At 37.7% G+C, this 20,397-nt stretch overlaps 1 protein-coding gene across 5 annotated transcripts in view; it reads left to right on the top strand.

Annotated features, from left to right (window-relative positions):
- Window positions 1–20,397, top strand: part of LOC149005605 (uncharacterized) — a 41,053-nt gene that overhangs the window by 7,772 nt on the left and 12,884 nt on the right. For all 5 annotated transcript variants that reach the window (XM_089168721.1, XM_089168720.1, XM_089168722.1 and 2 more), the window contains 2 exons: window positions 7,088–7,382; window positions 16,446–16,518. In XM_089168721.1, coding sequence (XP_089024847.1) covers window positions 7,088–7,382; window positions 16,446–16,518 — 368 coding nt within the window. The remainder of the gene's footprint in view (window positions 1–7,087; window positions 7,383–16,445; window positions 16,519–20,397) is intronic.

Genomic DNA, 20,397 nt, shown 5'->3' on the forward strand with positions numbered 1-20,397 from the left:
GACTATTTGTTTACACCCCTACTTACAATAAATAAACCCAAGCTACTAATGTAACAAAACAAAAAAGGTGTGGTATGGGCCATGTTCCTAAGGGTCCAGATGACCCTTTCCTAGTAGATCTCTCTGTGTGCCTCACCAGGTGAAAAAGTTCCATCGTCTCTGTCTCTGGTAGTAATGAGTGATGTCCCCATCAGCTTCCCGATCACACTCTTAACTCTGTTCTATTGTTAAAAAGAGCAAACCAGGAGCTAATTCGTAGCTCAGGATTTTACAAACAACCAAGCTGCTGCTGCATGTCTTCTCCATCGAAGAACATTGTGTGTGATCAAGGAAAGGATTGGTGTCTGATCCAATTGACACCTCAGGAAGCCCCGGTGGATCATTATATTGTTCATGTTTTGTATTGTTGATGTTCTACTTGTATCCTGACTATTCTTTTATGTTCCTTGCCATTGACAAGTTAATCTACAAGTTTGCGTAACTAAAATCCTTGCTTCTAGATCGTATACTACAATCTTTTGGAGCGAAATCTCTCAATCCAACCATTATAATTTATCACAATATGATAGTCGCATACTCGCATATCATTAATTGTGGAAGCCGATCCAAGTTTCAGGCTGTTCCAAGTCTCTGACCAGTTGTGGTGAAATTTCTATTTTGCACTTTTTGCTATTAAAACCTTATTTCATGTTTGAATCAATTCTGATATGCTGAACCTTTTCAAGTACTGATCATGTGTCTTTGTTTATGATTGATTTGATCAAGCTTTCTTTATTTGTGAACCCCAATTTGATTAGTCAAATTACTGTTTTGCTTCTACCACTAGTGGGATAACCTGATTCTTTCTTATTTCACCATTCAGTTGGATTCAAACTCTCTGCAATTCTTCATCTGCCCCTATGCTAGACTGAGTTGGAAGTTTAGCCTATTCTAACCATCTTAGGTTGGTTTTTTTCCCTTTTCTTTTTTTTTTTTTGGGTTTTGTTTTATTTATTATTATTATTTTTTTAATTTTTCCTAATTCTGGGACTTGTTCTTTGTGGAACATCTTTGTCATATAGCCAAAAGTCCAAATTTTGGTCAAGAACACCGAAATTTCAGTTTTTTGCTCAGCTGAGATGAAACTAGGAGGGTGAATTTTTTTCTTCCTAGTTTCAATCAAGAAGGGATTTCAAAAAACTTTTGTGAACCCTATTTAAAGTCCCAAATCTTGGTCGAGTTTTGCGAAATTTCACAGAACTCGCAAGTGTTGCCGGTAAAAATTTCGGGGATTCCCCCCTTTTCCCCCATTTTTGCCTCTTTCAACCTTGTTTTCACTCAAATATTATTACTTCTTTTTCTTCCATCACCTTGTTTGTTACTTGCTCCATGTTTATAGTCCTTATGGAATATATGGTGGAGTTGCTGGATATGAGGGTTCATTTGTTGATGCTAGTAGTATGTATGCATATGGGTATGCGGATAGTTTGAGACCAAGTCCATCCTTTGTGGATATCAATCATAGCCAATTGGGCCAGTTCAACCATCATCCTCTGACAGTCCATTCCTTGATGATACATTCCCTAGGTTGGGATATCTAGCTTATGCTGACAATGACACCTATAGATTCACAATATTGGACTACCTGAATAAATATTCCAAGACCATGACATGGGATTCTTGTCCAGTATTAAGTGTGATGGATCAGATCTTACCAGTACGCGTTTTGTAAGGTGGATCCATCGAGGAACTCAATTTGGAATTGAGTGAAGATGTTAGCAAAAGTTTCTTTTTGGTTATTTGGTTTGTCGCTGAAGCAGTCAAGAACATAATTCAATCAAGAAATGATGGTGGGAGGGAAAGAGAAGATGGACAAAGAGGTATCATGTGTTTTCTCTCCTCTTGTAATCCTTTTTTATTTTTTATAATAGAGAGATACTGTCCTATACTATTTAGGAAAGTAAATATCAGTCTTAAGTCACAACCAAAGATAACAAAAAACTAACATCCCAAAATTGCTTTGATTTGCGCTATAAGAAACTTGCAGCCCAAGTTACCTTACGGCCCAAGTATTGGGTTGACACCCCCTTCAAGTCGGAGCATATACATTATCAAGGCCAAGTTTAACACATCCAGATTTGAAGGTGGGTCCATAAATTGCTTTAGCAAACAAATCTGCCAACTGATCATGTGATCGTACTAGATGGGTAACAATGGTGCCTTTTTTGTACTTCATCTCGAACAAAATGGAGATCCACTTTAATATGCTTAGTGCGCTCCTTAAAGACAGGATTTCTGGCTATGTAAGTTGCTGCCTGGTTGTCACAGAATAGTTTAATAGATTCTTTCATTCTAAATCCAAGTTCTTGCATAAGCCCTTCAATCCAAAGTAATTCTGACATTGTATGAGCCATTTCTTTGTATTCAGCTTTTGCACTAGAAAGTGTCACCGTGGTTTGTTTCTTGCCCCACCAAGTGATGAGATTTCTACCAAGGAAGGTACAATACCTATGGTAGATTTTCGATCATTTTCTGAACCTGCCCAGTCTGCATCCGAGTATGCTTGAACTTCAATATTTGCACTGGGTTTGTAAATTAACCCTTTTCTTGGAACACCCTTTAAATAATTCAAGATCATGCATATAGTTCCTTAATGTTTCTTCTAGGTTTTTGCATATACCTACTCACCACCCCTACTGCATAAGAAATATCCGGTTTCGTGATTGTTAAATAAATTAACCTTCCCACAAGCTGTTGGTATCAATGGTGGTCTTCATAGTCCTCCTCATTATCATCATCAATGCTAAATTTTCCATCCATTGGGGTTTCAACTGGTTTAAACTCTAGTTTGCCAGTTTCATTCAGTAAATCAAGGAAATATTTTCTTTGGGAGAGGTTTATTCCTTTTTACTTCCTTAATTCCCAAGAAATAGGTTAGTTGGCCCAAGTCGGTGATCTGAAATTGTTGTTGTAATTAAGTTTTTACTTTATCAATGCCTTCCCTATCATTTTTGGATATGATGATGTCGTCTACATAGACAATTAAAACCACAATTTTGTCTCCTTCTTTACCATCACTGAATGATCTGAGTAGCATGTCCGGAAGCCAATTTCTGAAACTATGGAAACAAACTTATTGTACCATGCTCTTGGTGATTGTTTTAAGCCATAGATGGAGCGATGGAGTTTACATACCTTGATAGCAATATAGCATTCCTCCCTTTGAGCAACATACCCATATAGAATAGCTATTTTCACATTTAACTGGTACAAGGGCCAATCCAATTGGCAACTAGTGAAAGAAGAATGCGAACTGAATTTAATCTTGCCACTGGTGAGAAGGTCTCAAAATAGGCTAGGCCATATGTCCGGTATATCCTTTGGCCACAATATGTGCTCTCAAGCGCTCAATTGTCCCATCAGCACTGTATTTAACTACATACACCCATTAACACCCTACAATTTCTTTTCTAGGAGGTAAGTCCACTAATGTCCAAGTGTTATGAGAATGCATAGCATCCATCTCGGTGTCCATTGTAGTCTTCCAGCCAGGATTATTCAGGGCTTCGATTGCGAAAGTGGGTATAGGGTGATCATTAAGGGATATCAAGGACTTGATAGGCGAAGGTAAATGAGAGGTAGCTACAAAGTTGGTTATGGGGTAGGCGACATTGGCTGTATTTTTTTTGAGTGCAAAATCCTTTAGGTTTCCAAATAGCGATCCGTAGGTTTGTAGAACTGTCAACAACAGGAAGTACATTTGGTGTAGGTACTTGTGAGTGATCATTCTACCTGGAACCATCTGCCATTTTTTTCTTTCTTTGATAAGTCCGTATAGGAGTTGGAGTCGTTTCAATTGGTGGCTCATCAGGTATAAGTATTACAGGAAGAGGAAGATCAAATCTTTCAGCATCAGGTTGGGAAGAATATATGGAGTATTTTTTAAAAAGCTAACATCTGCAGAAACATATTGACGAGGGTAAGGGGATCAAAACATTTATAACCTTTTTGGGTTTTAGAGTAACCTAAAAATATACATTTGACAGCTCGAGGACTCTGTTTATTTGATGGATGAAAAATATGAGCAAAACAGATGCACCCAAAATTTGAGGTGAGAGACTAAACAAGGGACGATTCGAATAAACCACTCGAAAGGGGATTTTGTTTTTAAGATCCGACTAGGGAATGCGATTAATCAATGTACATGCGGTTAAAACAACATCACACCAAAACCTTTTGGGAATGTTTAAATGCAGCAAAAAGGATTGTGTAACCTCTAGGAGGTGTTGGTTTTTCCGCTCGGCGACTCCATTTTGTTGTGGAGTGTTAGAGCAACTTATTTGATGGATGGTCTCTATTGAAGCACATAACATAAAAATCTCATTCTTTGTATTACTCTAGAGCATTATTTGACAATTTTTTTTTAATTCTTTTGCCGAATTGTGTTTGAATTTTTGTAAAGCGTTGTTGGAAAATCATCATAAATTTACATCTGGATTTTAATAAATATAACCATGTCATTCGCAAATGGTCATAAAAAAAAATCACAAAATATTCATTACTGAATCGATTTGAAATCTTACAAGGACCCCAATGTCCGAATGCGCTAAATTAAAAATTTTTGGACTACTCGAAACAGACAAATGGAAGTTTTGCTAACTCACTAGCTTCACATTCAAGAGATGTAGCATCTTTGCAAGAGGGACCTACAGGTTTAAGTTTTGATAAAGATAAGTGACCTAAAGTCCATGCCATTGTAGGGACTCGATTCTGACACAGAATTAGCAGGGATAGAATTTAAGGCAGATGATTCCAAGTAGTATAATCTGTCTCGTTCATGTCCTAAACTAATCGTTCTCGCTATCCTATTGTTATGAAACTCATAGAAAGCTCGATTAGAAACAACAGCGCAATCAAAGTCACGGAAAAGCTTACTAACAAATAAAAGGTTGATAGGAAAATTAGGCATGAAAAGTATAGATTTTAGGGTGTGATTGGGATAAAGAGATACATCTCCAATTCCTGTGGTAGGTATAGTAGAGCCATTGGCCAATATAATGGGTGAAGAAATTTTTTTGAAGTTTGAAAGTAGGTGAAATTTCCTGTCATTTGACAAGAGGCTCCAAAGTTTATCAACCAAGGATTAGGACTAGAAGAAAGGAAAACAAGGTTACCTATGTGTGTCAATGTCGCAGTTGATGTAGGAAGAGAGGTTTCAATTTGTTGAAGGTGAAGGTGTTGAAGAATCTGAGTTCTCTTGTCTTTAGTAGCTGAACTACCTAATTTTAATTTGAAGGTGCTTCAATGGTGTTTGCAGCTTTAGACCGATACTGATTGATAAGATTGTCTGCCCAATCTGGCCTACCATGCTTTGCCTAACATGTTTCTTCAGTATGATTTTGTTTGCCATAGCGAATACATGTCCTTGATGTTCTTTCAGAGTAAGCTAAATTTCTTCCCCTACCATGTCCACGGGCTGAGGCTCTTCTACCTCTAGATGGGAACCCCTCGCCGCGACTATCCATCATTACTTAATTTTCTTTAGGTGGGGCAACAATATTTCCTGCAGGAGTCATGTGTTGTAATCTAAAGAAGCTTTCAGATAAAGATGGTACCTTTTCGCTTGTCAAAATATTGTTGTGAACGGAATGATAATCTGAGTTAACACCAGCTAGGAATTTTCCAATTGTATTTGAGCCCTTTGTTCTCGTAATTTTTCAGCATCTGTAGTAAAAGGCTGGTAAACAGCCAATTTTTCCAGTATCCCTTTGTATGTGCTGTAGTAGTCAACTAGGGATTGATCTCCTTGTGTAATATTGAACCACTTTTCATAGAGGTGGTAAATACGGGAAATATTTTTCTCACCACAGTAGGTTTCCTTCAAATCATCCCATTTATTCTTGGCAGTAGCATGAAACATGATGCTGTTAGCAATCTGTGGCTCAACACTGTTCCAGTCTTCCAGATCTATATTTTAATGGTGGAATCTTCTCTACTCCATGTTTCGAATTCTGTAGCAGATTTCTCATTCAATATCTCCAATTTTGGTGGATCTTGTGTCAGAAGTTTTTCTTTTCCTTTGGCACGTATGAAGGCAAGCACCGATTGGGACCATAGTAAATAGTTACCATGCTATTCAGTTTGTTGGTGGTGATTTGAATCTGAAACGATTCAACTTTTGTAGCTTCAGCTATGGAGTAGAGATAAAAGGTAGGTTAAAAAAGATTTAATGGTGCATAAAAAATACCTTTCGGTATTTTGTGTATCTTAATAGCACCAAACCAGCATAGTAGTCAGCTTTGTGGTGCTGCAACCAAGGGAACAACGAGAACTTTGAAGTCAATCAAGAGAGAGAGAGAGAGAGAGAGAAGAGCCCCTAGATTGAACTACAGCTCTGATGCCATGAAGCAGCCAAGAAAATAATTCAGTCAAGAGACAATGGTGGGAGAGAATGAGAAGATGGAGAGAGAGGTATCGTATGTTTTCTCTCCTCCTCTTGAAATCCTTTGTTTATGATAGAGAAATATGGTCCTATACTATTTACACCACTTGAATGACAACTCTTCATTTATTTATTTTAAAGCAAAATATCCAGGACATTGTGTTCTTTGTGCTTTAAGTAGGTTGTATGCAAAAATCCTGATGAAAAAACGATGTAAACAAGGCCAAACCCATCCATCGAGTTGTCTTGGAAAATTCCCAGGTTTCAAATGAGAAGGTTGAAACTGGCCTTGAAATCGAGATTTTGATCCTTGCATATAGCTAGTGTTTTGTGTCTTTAATCTGGTACTACCATGGTGCACTTTTGGCCCATTAGAGTGACGATCAAATAGTTTACCATTTACATCTCATTGATTTACTGAGCTTTTCTTCGGTTGGTACCTAACAGATTCATCCCTCTTTTTGTTTTTGTTGAAAAAAAGAAAAGGGGGGGGGGGGGGGGGGGGGACACCAAAGTCTTACTTTGAACCTAATGTTGGTAGTGAAATGGAAACATCTGAAGGTGGTTCCATCTATAAATATGTATTTGTATTCCTTTTCATTCATCACTATTTTCTACTTATGCTAATAAGTATTCTTTATTTCTTTTTGCAATCTATTATTACAGAAAAAGAAGATGCTGGGGAAGACATCCCTGAAGAAGAAGCAGTCTGCAGAATCTGTTTGTCTGAGCTTGGTGAAGGAGGTGAAACTCTTAAGATGGAGTGCAGCTGTAAAGGTGAACTTGCACTTGCTCACAAAGACTGTGCAGTGAAATGGTTTACTATTAGGGGTAACAAGACATGTGAAGTTTGCAAGCAAGAAGTTCAAAACCTACCTGTAACATTATTGAGAATACAAAGTTCTCAGTCTGTCCCTAGGCAGCCAATTATACTTGAGCAAAGAGAACCTGCTCGCTACAGGCAAGTTGTTTGACTCCAAAAATCTTTTTAGCTTCTACTTGGCTTGAAACATGCAAGTAGGACATGTATCCCTGGTCATAACTGGATGTTCATATTCACTCAGCCAGATCTGAATTTTTGTCTTTATTTATCTTTTAATTTCTAGGTAAAAGTTCCCTGAGGAGAAAAAAAAGTTGGGTCTTGACAAGTTTTTTGGTGTTAATCAAAATGGAAAAAAAATATTGAAGAAGCTTCACTAAGTCTTTGCTAAATATTCAATGTATACACAAACACACAATTCTCACAATTCTTTCCCTAGTCTCTGTGGTTAATTTGGTTCTGAATTTCTCTGTGGATTTGGTATATTCAGGCATGGTGTCCAAGAATACTTGCTTGGTGAGTTTCCACTTTTTTCGTTGCAAATAAAAATATAGCCCCCTTGATTGTACCTCAAGAATCAAGTGCTGCTCACTTAGGATATTGGAAGGTTGATAGATGGATTTCTGTATGATCGTAGGAGATTTATGTGAATCCCATTCTCAAAAGAATCACAATATGATGAAATCTCTGAGAAAAAGCAACTCCTTGAAACTTGGAAACATTAGGTTCTGAGACTTTAGAAACTAATTCCAAAAGCTTCAGTTTGGTCACAAGTTTCTTGGTAGCCTGGACAAACACATAAACGGAAAGGAACAAAAGCATTTTGAAAGAGACTTGTCAACTTTCAGAATTTGCATGAATCTCACATCGTTCGCAGGTAGACCACATTGTTTGTGTAACCCGAATTTGGGTTTTATCATTGGCCCATGACCAGTTCCAAAATCTGGTTCCTGTTCTTTAGTATGCCCCCTGCATGAAAGAAAAACACAAATTCCTGGTTGGGCTGGCCAATTACTTACCAACTCAGACAGTTGAGCTTCTTAAAAACCAGAAGGTATGATTAGAAGGGTTTCCAAGAGCACACTAATGTAGTAGCAATTTGAAGGATTAAAATAGTGCCAGAACAGGATAAAAAACAGAGAGATAAACAAGTATTTTCAAACGAAATTTGATAGAACAGAATCCAATAATTTGGGACGAGTTCTCCTCTTAGTGAAAACTCTCAGGTTAACCTAACGAGTGATTAGGAAAGGGGCAAGGCAGATCAGATCGTGAAAACAATGGCACACTAAGATATCTTATAGGTAACTTCGTATTGAAAAACCCGTTAAAATTCCAATAGTTGCAGTTTATTTTTCTGGGTAAGGCCCCCTACACTAATAACGGACTTAGTGCTATTGAGACACAACCCAGAGAGGGCAGTGAACTCATCTAAGGCCCCCATACTAGCTACGATAGAATAGTGAAAAACCCTTTTAAAGATCATCAAGTCATCTGCAAACATCAAATGTGATATACCTGCTGACTTACGTCTGGACAGCAACTTAATCTGGCCTTTTATCTCCAACCGCCTCATAATCCCAGAGAATGCCTCCATTGATAAAGTAAAAAGATATGGCGAAAGTGGATCCCCCTATCTAATCCCTCTACCTCCTGCAAAGTATTCTGCTGGGCTGCCATTATTTAGGATAGAGAACATAAGAGAATTAATCCGGCCATTAACCTGTCGCAAGAACTTATTACGGATTTGCATCTGTTGCATTACTAACAGAAACTTTCTACTAAGAGAATCATAATCCTTGTGCCTTCAACACAGCCAAGGGGGAAGCTGCTTTTTGTTCTATCCCTCTCACAATGTCATTGCACACAAGGATGTCATCTACTGCCAACCTCCCTTTGATGAATGCAAACTGATTTCTCACTAATGAGATCACCAACCACCTGTTTCATTCTATTTATGAGTTAGTTACTGATCATCTTGTATAACAGATCACACAAGGCAGTAGGTCTGTACCCTGCAAATTTTCCCACCTCTCCACCTTTTGGCACCAAAGCAACAAAGGTAGCTTCAAGTGAATTAGGAATAGCCAACTCCTCAGAGAACCACCAAATGGTTTCCGTTGGCTTCTCCCTCACCAAGTCCCAAAGAGCTTGTAGAATTTTTCCCTGAAGTCATCAAGCCCAGGAGATTTTAAGTCTTGCATCTCAAAGACCACCTTTTTTTATTTCATCCCTAGAGAAGGGGGCTTCTAGCCAATTTTTTTGTTCCACCAACAGTGTTCCCTTCAATGGGATATTAGGAGGGCGGCTAACCTTATCCTCTTCCCCTGTTCCAAAAAGCTTCACAAAGAACTCGATAGCCTTGTTTTATCTCCTTGGGCTTCTCTAAACTAACACCTTGCTGGTTTTTATTTCCAGAATGTGTTTTCTGACTTTCTGTTTTGCCTACTATTTCACTGATTTATGAAAGAAAGCATTATTTCCATCTCCAAGTTGCAACCACTATACTCTGGACTTTTCCCTAAGCACTTTCTCCTCAGTCTGCAGTACTGCAGACAACTTACTCTTTGCTTCCCTTTCTCTTCTTAAGAGGCTGTCGTCAAAGATTAGTGCTTATAAAAGGGCAAACCCCGTGCTAAAGGCTTCACAAAAGCAGAGTCCCTGGGGGGGGGGGGGGCAGTTTTCCCGTGCAATCTTACCCCAACCATTTTTGTTGGGAGGTTGTTTTGATGCCTTGACCTCAGGGCTACAACTGTGGTCCACCAACTGTTGCGCCAGGGCTTGCCTCTTCAAGATTATTGCTAGTCAGTCGTTGAATTTACTCCAATTCCTTTGTTGCTTCCTTAACTGCTGGGGAAACATCTCCAAATTCATTCTTGTTCCACTCTTGGTGCTCCTTTCTGGCATTTCCAACCCAGCAGCAAGCCCCAAAGAGGAATCAGCTTATTACTTATTGGTTTGCCCAATCCTCTTTCAACCACCTCATGATATGCAGCCTTGGCAGTCCAAGCTTGTAAGAATTTAGAAGGTTTAGGGCATGAATTGTATTCCTCCAATATCTTCAACACAACCAGATTAGGATCAGACAACCCAGGTTCCAGAAACTCCGCTTTGAACACCCTAAGCTTATCCAACCATTCATTATTCACGAGGACCCTATCCAGCTTAGAACATATCCTCCTGCCTCCCCTCTGATTATTAGACCAAGTGAAAAGTTATCCTTTCCATTCCAAGTCTGAGAATCCCGCATCAAAGATGTAATCATTAAACTCTCCTACTGCAGCTGGACTTCCAAAATCATCTCCTCTTCTTTCACTGGGGTGCTGAACAACATTAAAGTACCCCATTACAACTCAAGGTTCATTAATAGACCTTGCCAATCCTTGCACTTCCCTCCATGGAATTTACTGCATAAACAATAGAGCAAGCAAACCCAACTGTAAGTCCTTGCCACTATTACTCCTAAGTGGATAATCTGTGCACTCTTCTGCATTTCCTCCACAGTTAAGTAACCCAGGTCCAAATCCTATACAGCTTTGAATTTTCACTTCCATGGTCCCATTATGAACAAACTTCCAGCCTAGCTTTACTCTCTGAAAAGCTTCTAATGCATTATCAATTTTTAACTTTGTTTCTATAAGTCCAGCAAACTTAATTTTCCTCTCAATGAACATACTCCTAATGTAGTTTTGTTTCTCAAGGGCATTTAAACCCCATAGTTCGAGCAAAGCCAGTTCATTTAGACATAATAATGGCATTTGACCTTGAGGCTTGTTGCCATCATTCTCCCCTCTTATCATTATTACCATACTTTTTAACAGGAGGTAGTCCGATCTTGAATTTTCACACCTTTTTTCTTTTGCAAATATGTATCTCCCTTCTTTGAACCTGTTAAGTACCCGAATGAGGCAACTTAACAAAGATGGAATAACTCAAGAAGATAATAGCAATAATGGACTTTGAATAAAAGTTGAACGAGAAACAAAACACACTACTAGCAGTAGGTGAATCCTACGGCTACCCAAGAGCAATAACTCTCACTCAATAACTCAAAAACCTTCTCTCCTCTACTCTTCCTTCCCCCTATTTATAGCAATTTCATTCCTACGGTATTAATCAACAGAATCATCCCAATTCGAATAGGACTCTTCAAATCTAATCCTAAAAAGTAACCTGAATGTAATATGACTCTTCAAATCTTCCACCCGATTTAGGGGATTTGCTTGCCACGCTTTCGTTTATAGACTCGTGATACAAGGGGCTATCAGAACCATCTAAGGATGCTGCATTTTTGTTGTTTTGCGGAGTGAATAGGGGACTAAAGCAAGAAGAGTTTTACTTTGATGGAGCACAAGTAGCTTCAATGTTATAATCAACTCAGCACCTTTTCCCCCATTCTGAATCCCAACATCACCTTGCTGTTTATATTTTTTGGTGCAGCAATCACGGTCTCCCCACCCTTGGAATTTCTAGTTTTTTCCCAGTAATAGTTCCCTTGCTAACCAACTGTAGAGGTGAGTCCAGTATATCAGAAAATTGATTATTATTTAGTTCTCCAAACTCCCCATCATCAACTCCAAATTTCTAGTGAGGATCAAATGGGGATATCAACTAGATTTGAAGCAAGCATTCCAGTGTCATAGGTTGGGATAGGTTAGTCCTTTTGTTGTAAACCACTTCAAGAAAATCATGAAGGTCCCTAGGTCCTTGGTTTGGAAATGAGTCTATAGTTCAGCTTTCACCTCTTCAATGCCAGCCTTGTCATTCATAAAAATAATCATATTGTCCACATATACAACCATAATGACAACCTTGTCCCCCTTGACGATGGACAAATATAGAGTGGTCCGAGTAACATTGGTGAAATCCATAGGTGGTGACAGTAGTACTGAATTTCTCAAACTATGCGTTGAGTGATTGTTTAAGCCCATGTATAGGTTGATGCAGTTTGCACACCTAATGCTGATTCTCCCTCTATGCAACATACCCTGGAGATTGCATCATGTACGCATCAAATGAAGATCAACATATAGGAAGGCATTTTTGATATCCAACTATAGTAATGCCAATCAAAATTGACTGTAAGTGATATCATGAGACGAACAAAATTTTGATCTGGCTACAGGAGAAAAAGTCTCAAAATAATCAATCCCATAAGTCTGAGTATAACCTTTGGCAACCAACTGAGCTTTTAGCTGCTCAATGGTGTCATCAGAATGATACTTGATAATGAACACCTAATGACACTTAACCACCTCCGCCTCCTTATAAGGAAGTAAATTGACTAGAGTCTATGTGTTTTGAGAAGTCAGGGTATCCATTTCCGTATCCATTACAACTTTCTAGTCAAGGTAATTGGAACTACCCTGAAGCTTAGGGGAGATAATATGAATATTCAGATGCTCAGAAGAAAGAGTAGGGTTCTCTGAAGAGACAGCAGTGGTCTCAATGGCCATGTAAAATCAGAAACAAGAAAAATACCATCACACAAGTAGTGATCAATCCAAAGCAGGGCAGCAGACAACAGGGATGTATCCTGCTTATCAGAAGAGAAAAACAAGGGCTGCTGTCCATTCATATATGTAGGACAGCAGTACCATATGTTTGAGGGAAACAAAAATATCTTCAAGGGACTATGTCACCCAAAAAATCTGCAGTAGAGAAGCTATACAGCAGCAGCATAATCTGTTGGAGTAAAATAACTCCACAAAGCAGGGATAGCAGTAGATCGTGGAAATTCAAGGTTTCAAACACAGTCCATATCACATAAAAAGAGAGCAGCATCCTAGGATTCAATATAGGGTGAATTGCACCTCAGAAAATAGCCAAAAACCTCCGCAGAGAACCACCGCATGAAGGAATTTTCTTCTGAAGTACACAGCCAGCCATCATCTTGATCCCTGGATTGATAGTAGTATGATTCACATACTCTTAGTCCTTAATGAGTTGATTAAGGGGCAATATCATACACTTTAGAGCAGCAACAGGTTGTGATCAGCAGAAAAGACTTTGGGAGAATGTTACACTAGTTACAGAGGCTTTGATTCCGTGTTACAATCCTAGATCTCTGTAACTAGCTATGCAGCTGAGAAGAAAGAAGAGACTGAGAGAGAAGAAGACAAAAGAAGACAGAATCACAAGGAGAAAGGCCTGTGGTTAGGATGGTTTGTTCGCAGGCAATTAAGTTTAAAACAAAGAATAAAGTCCATTCTGCACTTCACTTAATTTACAGCAGAAAATGCAATAATAAAGCTCTAGAACTAACCCTACCAAACACAGAATAGAGGACGGATAACCCCAGGCTATCACTGCTAGGACAATAAATCCTAGCTATTGCAACCTTCAACAGAATACAACAACAACAAGCCTTTTCCCAACTTAATGATGTCGGTTACATGGATCCTTGCCTTCCAATTAGCTCTATTTGAGGCCATACTAGATGCAATGCCTAAGCTATGCATATCCTTTCTATATTTGGAAGATTGCATGTAATTAGATCAAGGATAGTTTCCAGATCTGGAGTTCCTTCAGGAATCAATAAAGCAGCAAGCTGACAGAGAGCTGCATTCTCCTCTTTATCTTCTTTCCTTCATCCCTGTTCTCTGTTCTTCTGTGATATCTTATAACAAAGGTAATATAAACTGATTAGGAAATTAAAATAATGAAAGAAATTGACTGAAAACCAGACTGACTAAATTAATGACCTAAATCCTGTTTTCCTCTTTTCTCCGTGTTTTAGGTCCCTTAAAGTGGTATATTGCCAAGAAAACCCAATGTGAGCAAAGGTCCTACACTTACATGCTGTTTAATTGACTTATCTGCTTTGTTATCCCCCCACCTTAAAACAATTTGTACAGAGTCTTGACAAGTCTGGAACTAATCTCACTTGTTGCATACTTGCATATCTATATTCAATCTGAAGTTGAATTCTGGTAGTTGCTTGACATTAGAAATGAAGTCTTGAAGTCTTGGTTTTCTTTCTTTGAAACATTTCAGTCTTAATGAACTTGGCATGATCAATTGTGTTTTCAGATTTGTTGACCACTGAATCCCAAAAAATTCCTTCCATTGTGTTCTTTTTTGCCTCGATCTCTGACATCTTTAAACTCCATTAGTTGACAAGTTTGTTGAGGACTTCTTCTATGTGGTTCCTCAACCCAAGGGTGCAAATCACAATTCCAACTTGGTTTCAACCAGCTAGGAACTGAAACATGGTTGAAACCACTCAAACCAGCACTTCTTCCCAGCCATCTTGAGGTGTAGGCATGTTTTGACACCTGGAAATGGTTTTTTTATCTGATTTTTTTGTGTACAACCTATTTTTGACCTTCTAAGCACAATGTATGGTCCAATTTTCACAGGGAGAAAAAGCACTCCAAGTGATGCTTGTGATTTTGGCCCAAGTTTGATGATGTACAGTGTTCTTGGAGATCGGCTAGTAACCAAGAGAGATACTTTTAGCTAATATCCAAGTGAAAACTTTTGTATTTGTATTTTATTTATTTGAGATATTATTCAAAAATAAGAAAATGCTCTTCTATTAGAATCCAATGAAAGTAATTAAAAAAAATCAAATACCAAAAAGAAAAAAGTCGACTCCCAGTTCAAGAGTAAGACGGGATTATTTATGGCAAGGTGCAACTTTCAACTTTCTAATGCTATGCTTTTATCAAATCACTAGTCTTAATATGGTACCAAAAGTGCAGTGAAATATTCATTTGTTTTGCTAAAAATATATTTTCTTTCAGAGCTATTTGCAGACAACAAATTAAGTTTGACCTTTGGCTGAAAAAAAATTTCAGTGATTGAAAACTAACCGCTGAGGGACCTATTAGACTCTAGTACAGTGAAAAAGCTGCAATCAGTATAGCCCACAACCCAGAATAACATGACAGGACCAAACATGTTGAAATTGACTGACATTTTCATCAAGAAGAATATAAAAGATGGTCTAATATGCATTCCTTTTGTTACTACATATAATGGAAAATGTCATCACTAAGAGCTTGTCAGCTAAGACCTTCCATACAGTTATTTCCTAGATAGAGATGTCTGACATCCATGCACCAACTTAAGGTGAGTTTGGGGTTAACCCGATTTGATTCAGTGTTCTTTACTTCTGTCTTGGTAGTGCATACTAGGTACACTACGGTGCCAAGATTCATTATGCATATGTTGTAGTTGCACATGATCTCCATATTTGTCATAATCCTAGATTATAAATAAAATGTTCAACCCTGAGAACTTCACAAGCTAAATCATCCTAGATTATAAATTAAATGGTGTACTGTATATTTGATTTCAACCTTTACTGACCTGTTATTGTTGAGATTTGTGATCTATGTTCAAGATCTGTATATTTCTATTCCTGGTGTAAGTAGGACTGATCCATATTTTCTGATCCAACTGTTGGATTTTGTTCTATGCAATTTCTTCTCAATCTGGATTTTTTTAAACCTGGAAGAGATTCTGATTATACTGTTTTGAGTTTTCAGTTACAGTACTGCATTATGAGCACCTTCGCCCACCTCCTCATAGTTCTTTGACATTCTGATACTGGAAGATAATTTGGATAAATTTGTTAAATAGCAAAATCATCTGTTCTATTTTCATTTTTTTTGGGGTTTCCTTCAAACTTCACAAAAAAGTTTCAACGCTCTTTTGAAAAAGAAAGGCATGTTCCTTTCTTGATGATCATCATTTTGGTTAGTGTTGTAAAAACTAAACAAGAAGAATTTTTAATTATAGAAACAGATGATGGTGGCAATGTAGGATTGATTTCTCAATCTGTAAGCAAGATCTCCCAAGTTCTCATTTATTCTGATAAACAAAAGAAGAGTATATACTAGTCCAATTGATTGCCCATTTTAAAATACTACTAGATCATCCAATACGCATGCTATTGATTTTAATAGGAAGCAAGGCTTTTCAAAAAATGATTGCACTGTTTCAACTCATGTCTATTTGTTCCTTCTTTTTTTAAATGGGAAACTGAATAACTAAAATAGATATTGCTTGATCTGTTTTGTTTCAAATGGAGGTAACAGAGACTTTGTGGTCTGATGCACATTATGCACCAGTTATATAATGGGCTCCCTCTTTCTTGTCTCATAATGCTAAACCTAGCAATTACTCATTTCCTTATTGGTGCCTCATTCCGATTTCTTCAGGGAGTTAAAGAGTCTCTCTTTCCATGTATAACAGGGTCTGGCAGGATATTCCAGTTCTTGTATTGGTCAGCATGCTTGCCTATTTCTGCTTCCTGGAGCAATTGCTGGTAAATTATTTGTCTTGTTCTTGATGCCTATATCTAGCCTAGGTGGTATCCTATGAGATACTATTTGGTGCATCCCAAGACCACCTATTATTTTTTCCCCTTTCTTTCCGGATGAATCACAGAGAAGATGAGGCAAGGCTTTCTATTTTTTTTGTCGGATGTCATTTGTGTTTATGCATTCTGGGATGTTTACGTTGATAGGGTTTCACCCAAGGTATGAAAACTCATTTCATTTCAGTGTTTTGACCAGGTTGAGACACCGAAATTTCGGCAAAACCTAGAACATGATTGTACCAGGTTTAGGTTGATGGTTTCCGTGGGTTGTAAGGCTAATGTTGACCTGGTTTTTGGTGGACAGCCTATTTTAAGGCTAATAAGTACATTTCTAATTTTAACTTTTACTAAAACATAACACAAATTGGTCCTTTTGATTCACAGTTTCGCACATGTTCGGTCTTACACTGACAAGACTGAATTTTGTATTTTCATTAGAAATATCAAATTGACATAAATGAGAAACAGTCTCATTGATAATCAATAAAACATTAAAACTTTGTTAATGTTCATGACAAACACATATGACATAAATAAAACATCCCAGAAGTAGTCAAATCTCAATTACAACTTACAAATTGTAGTATTGTACTAATTAAAATTTACACTTACAAGCCTCAGAAGTTCTTGAATTTTTAAAATTTCACCGAAATGCTGAACTGACTCAGCTTCATTTAACAGTTTTATCTTGTTTAAGTGATCTCAAGATACCTGGAATCTTGCGAAATTTTGGCTAAATTTGCAAGATTTCATACCACGGTTTCACCCAATTAGTGGGTCACTTCTTGTTTGGGCATAATGCAATTACATCATCTTCAAATAATTTCCTGTTGAAGAGTGCTTATGCTCTAATTGTGTATAAAGCATCAAAATAAGGATCGCATATTCAAGGTTGTAACACCTATGGAAGTTGTAGATGTCTAGTGGGAGAGAGAGAGAGAGAATGATGTTAGACTGCTGGATAAGGATAATATCCCCGGAACTCATTGTAAGGTCAGAGTTCTATGTAAACTATGTCCTGTGGTTATAAGCATTGGCTGTAATACCTTCTGCCTAAAATTGTGTATTTGTATTTTATTGGGTTTTTATCATAACTTATACTGTAGCCCAATAGGTTAGAGCATTAATTAGATAAAATAGGTATAGGGTTCAAATCCTAAGGAGTGCAACATAGTTATTATTCATTTTTCTTAGTATTTTATTAAAGTCCATAAAGAAATATAATAAATAATAAAAATGCATTAGTTATTGTGGATTTAATGTGACTGTTGGATTCTGGACGAATAGGAAAAGCAGAGTTATAGAGATGGGGGGAAAAAGCAAAAAAAAAAAAAAAGGATATAAGGTGGCGGAGGAGTAACCCCACATGCATAGAAAATGAGGGTATTCGAGAGAAAGTTTAAGGAAAGAGAAGAGAAAGAGAAGAGAAAGAGAAGAGGAAGAGGAGAAAGGAGGGTTTGAGGACAAGATTCGACCCGTATGTTTCGTGTCCTCCACTTTTTTATTATTTGAGACCTTAATTTTCTAAACATTATTTGTGGGTTTTTTCTATCAATCAAGGGAAAATTTTTGATCAAAACTTCCGGGAGAATGTGAAATTTTCTAGGTTTTGGCCAAAATTTCGGTCGAAACATATGACTTTTTTCTGAAATTTCGAACTTCAGTTTCGAGCCTTATATGGACTCAAAATTCTTTGGATTCTTGCATCGTAGCATAAAACACACTGGAACTACCGAACTATTGTTTTATATATGAGAAGAACCAAGAATATTACCAAGTATAAATTTGCCTAATTCATGTCTCCCTCTTCCCTCTACACCCCATACCAATGATTATACATGTCATATGATGTTTGAGGCATATAGTTGTCGACGTAGCTGACAATTGCAGATCTGTATGTGGCCTCATCCACATGGCTAAGATATCCTGATCGTCGGAAGTTGGAAATATCTAGATAATGAGTTGATGGAAGGGTTGGTGGTCTTTGTGGTATAGAGTGGAAGATCTGCTCAACAAACGAGGAACCACCTCATTCATCGACAACGACAGGGGCACTATAAGCTCCATAATATTGCCAAGGAACAACCGAAACTCCTAGTGGCATCCTTAAATGCCTTCATCTAATATATAAAGAAAGGAAGAAAAAAAAAATCTAGGTTAATACTTAATAACTTAGTATAAAACTATGAATTGTGAATATCAAATCACAATCTCACCTCCATAAGGATGACTGTCTATTTAGATGGATCCGGTTCCAACCTCTCCACTACAGTTTGGACGGCATCTATTAAATCTTGCCTCATCCCAAGTATGTCTTTGTAATATTACTTGGGATTCAGATAGTATGTTATGTAAGAAAAAACAAAAATAAGAGGGAATAGTCAATACTTAATAGTGTGATAATATAATGAAAATTAAATTGATTCCTAAACTTAACAATTCACCAGCCTTATGTAGTGGATGCTACAACATAGATTCATATCTAATTTGGATGATGTCGAGGATTGTCTTGTTGCTCTATGGGTAGACCTAAGCAACTTTCTACTTCATCCTATCTACTACAACCCATATATGTGGTAAAGTTGGTCTTTTTTGTTGATCTGTCATCCTCAACACATGCACCACAGGTTCAAGTATCTTCACCATTATCCTCACATTATTCCAGAAATTGTCATCGAGTATAGTCAATTATGCTCTCCTTCCTCCTACGGATGAAAAACCCTCCCAATTAAACCATTGCTTTGATGCAAACATGCTTTTAAGGCCAGTGTCTTCCTACTCTTAAAGCTCTGCAGTGCTATCCAGTTGGTAGCAAATCTTGTTTTGCTTGGCCTCACTAAGTCACCTGACACTTGTCACTCATCATTTTTAGTGTATAGGTGTGGTTATAGATGAAGGTGCTAACTTATTAGGCTTTCTCAACGGTCTTCTTCACAAGCTTGACCTTCCCTATGTCCTTTAGTATTAGTTCAATGCAGTGAGCAGCACATGGAGTCCAAAAGAGCCTATATCTGTCCAGATAAAAATGTCCAAATTAGTAATGATTTATTGAACCATCAAGGCATCAATATAAAATCATAAAGTGTATATGTAAATATGTAATATAAAATGTATTTAAAAATTAAAATTAGTACTAAAAGTATAAGCATGTTTTGACACCTAGAGTTCTTCATCATCTTCAACCTAGTTTTCTTGTAGTTGGAGCCATTATTAGCCGTAATTTGGATCACATTCTCTGCTCCAACCTGCTTCACCACTTGCTTCAATAATTTGTAAATATATTTTGTATCCTTATTCTCACTGGATGCATCTATTGACTTGAGGAACACGGTCCTCCCATTACAACTCAACATGAAATTGATGATGGACTGTCTAGTGGTGGCCAATCTAACCATCAGCCATCACAATCACTCCATAATGAGCCCACATGGGGTTCAATCCATTAATGTACTCCTCTTTATGCTTAGGCAAATACCTATTATATATCTCATATCGAGTAGGCCCTTATACACCATTCCCAACCCTGCCTATTTCCTCAATCATATCTCTATAGTAGGGCCCTTGGACTGTGTGTGCTAAAATACTATGGTACGTAAACCCATTTGGAGAAAGCCATCCCCACTTTCTCCTTCACACTCCCTTATAAGTGCTTCAACTTTCTCTAGTTTTGCTTAGGCCTCCTAAATAAGGCCGGATCATTGCAAAAAATCTCCAGATCCGAATCGTAGCATGTGCCTGAGGAAGCTCGACCCCTTGTTGGGGCCCGTGGGATAGAAACCTCTTGCCTCACACTCTTGACTCTTTCTTATAGGGACTTGGGAGCTT

The sequence above is a fragment of the Hakea prostrata genome, chromosome 9 (genome assembly GCF_041222555.1).
Source record: "Hakea prostrata isolate BN-2017 chromosome 9, UWA_Hpros_2, whole genome shotgun sequence".
NCBI lineage: Eukaryota > Viridiplantae > Streptophyta > Magnoliopsida > Proteales > Proteaceae > Hakea > Hakea prostrata.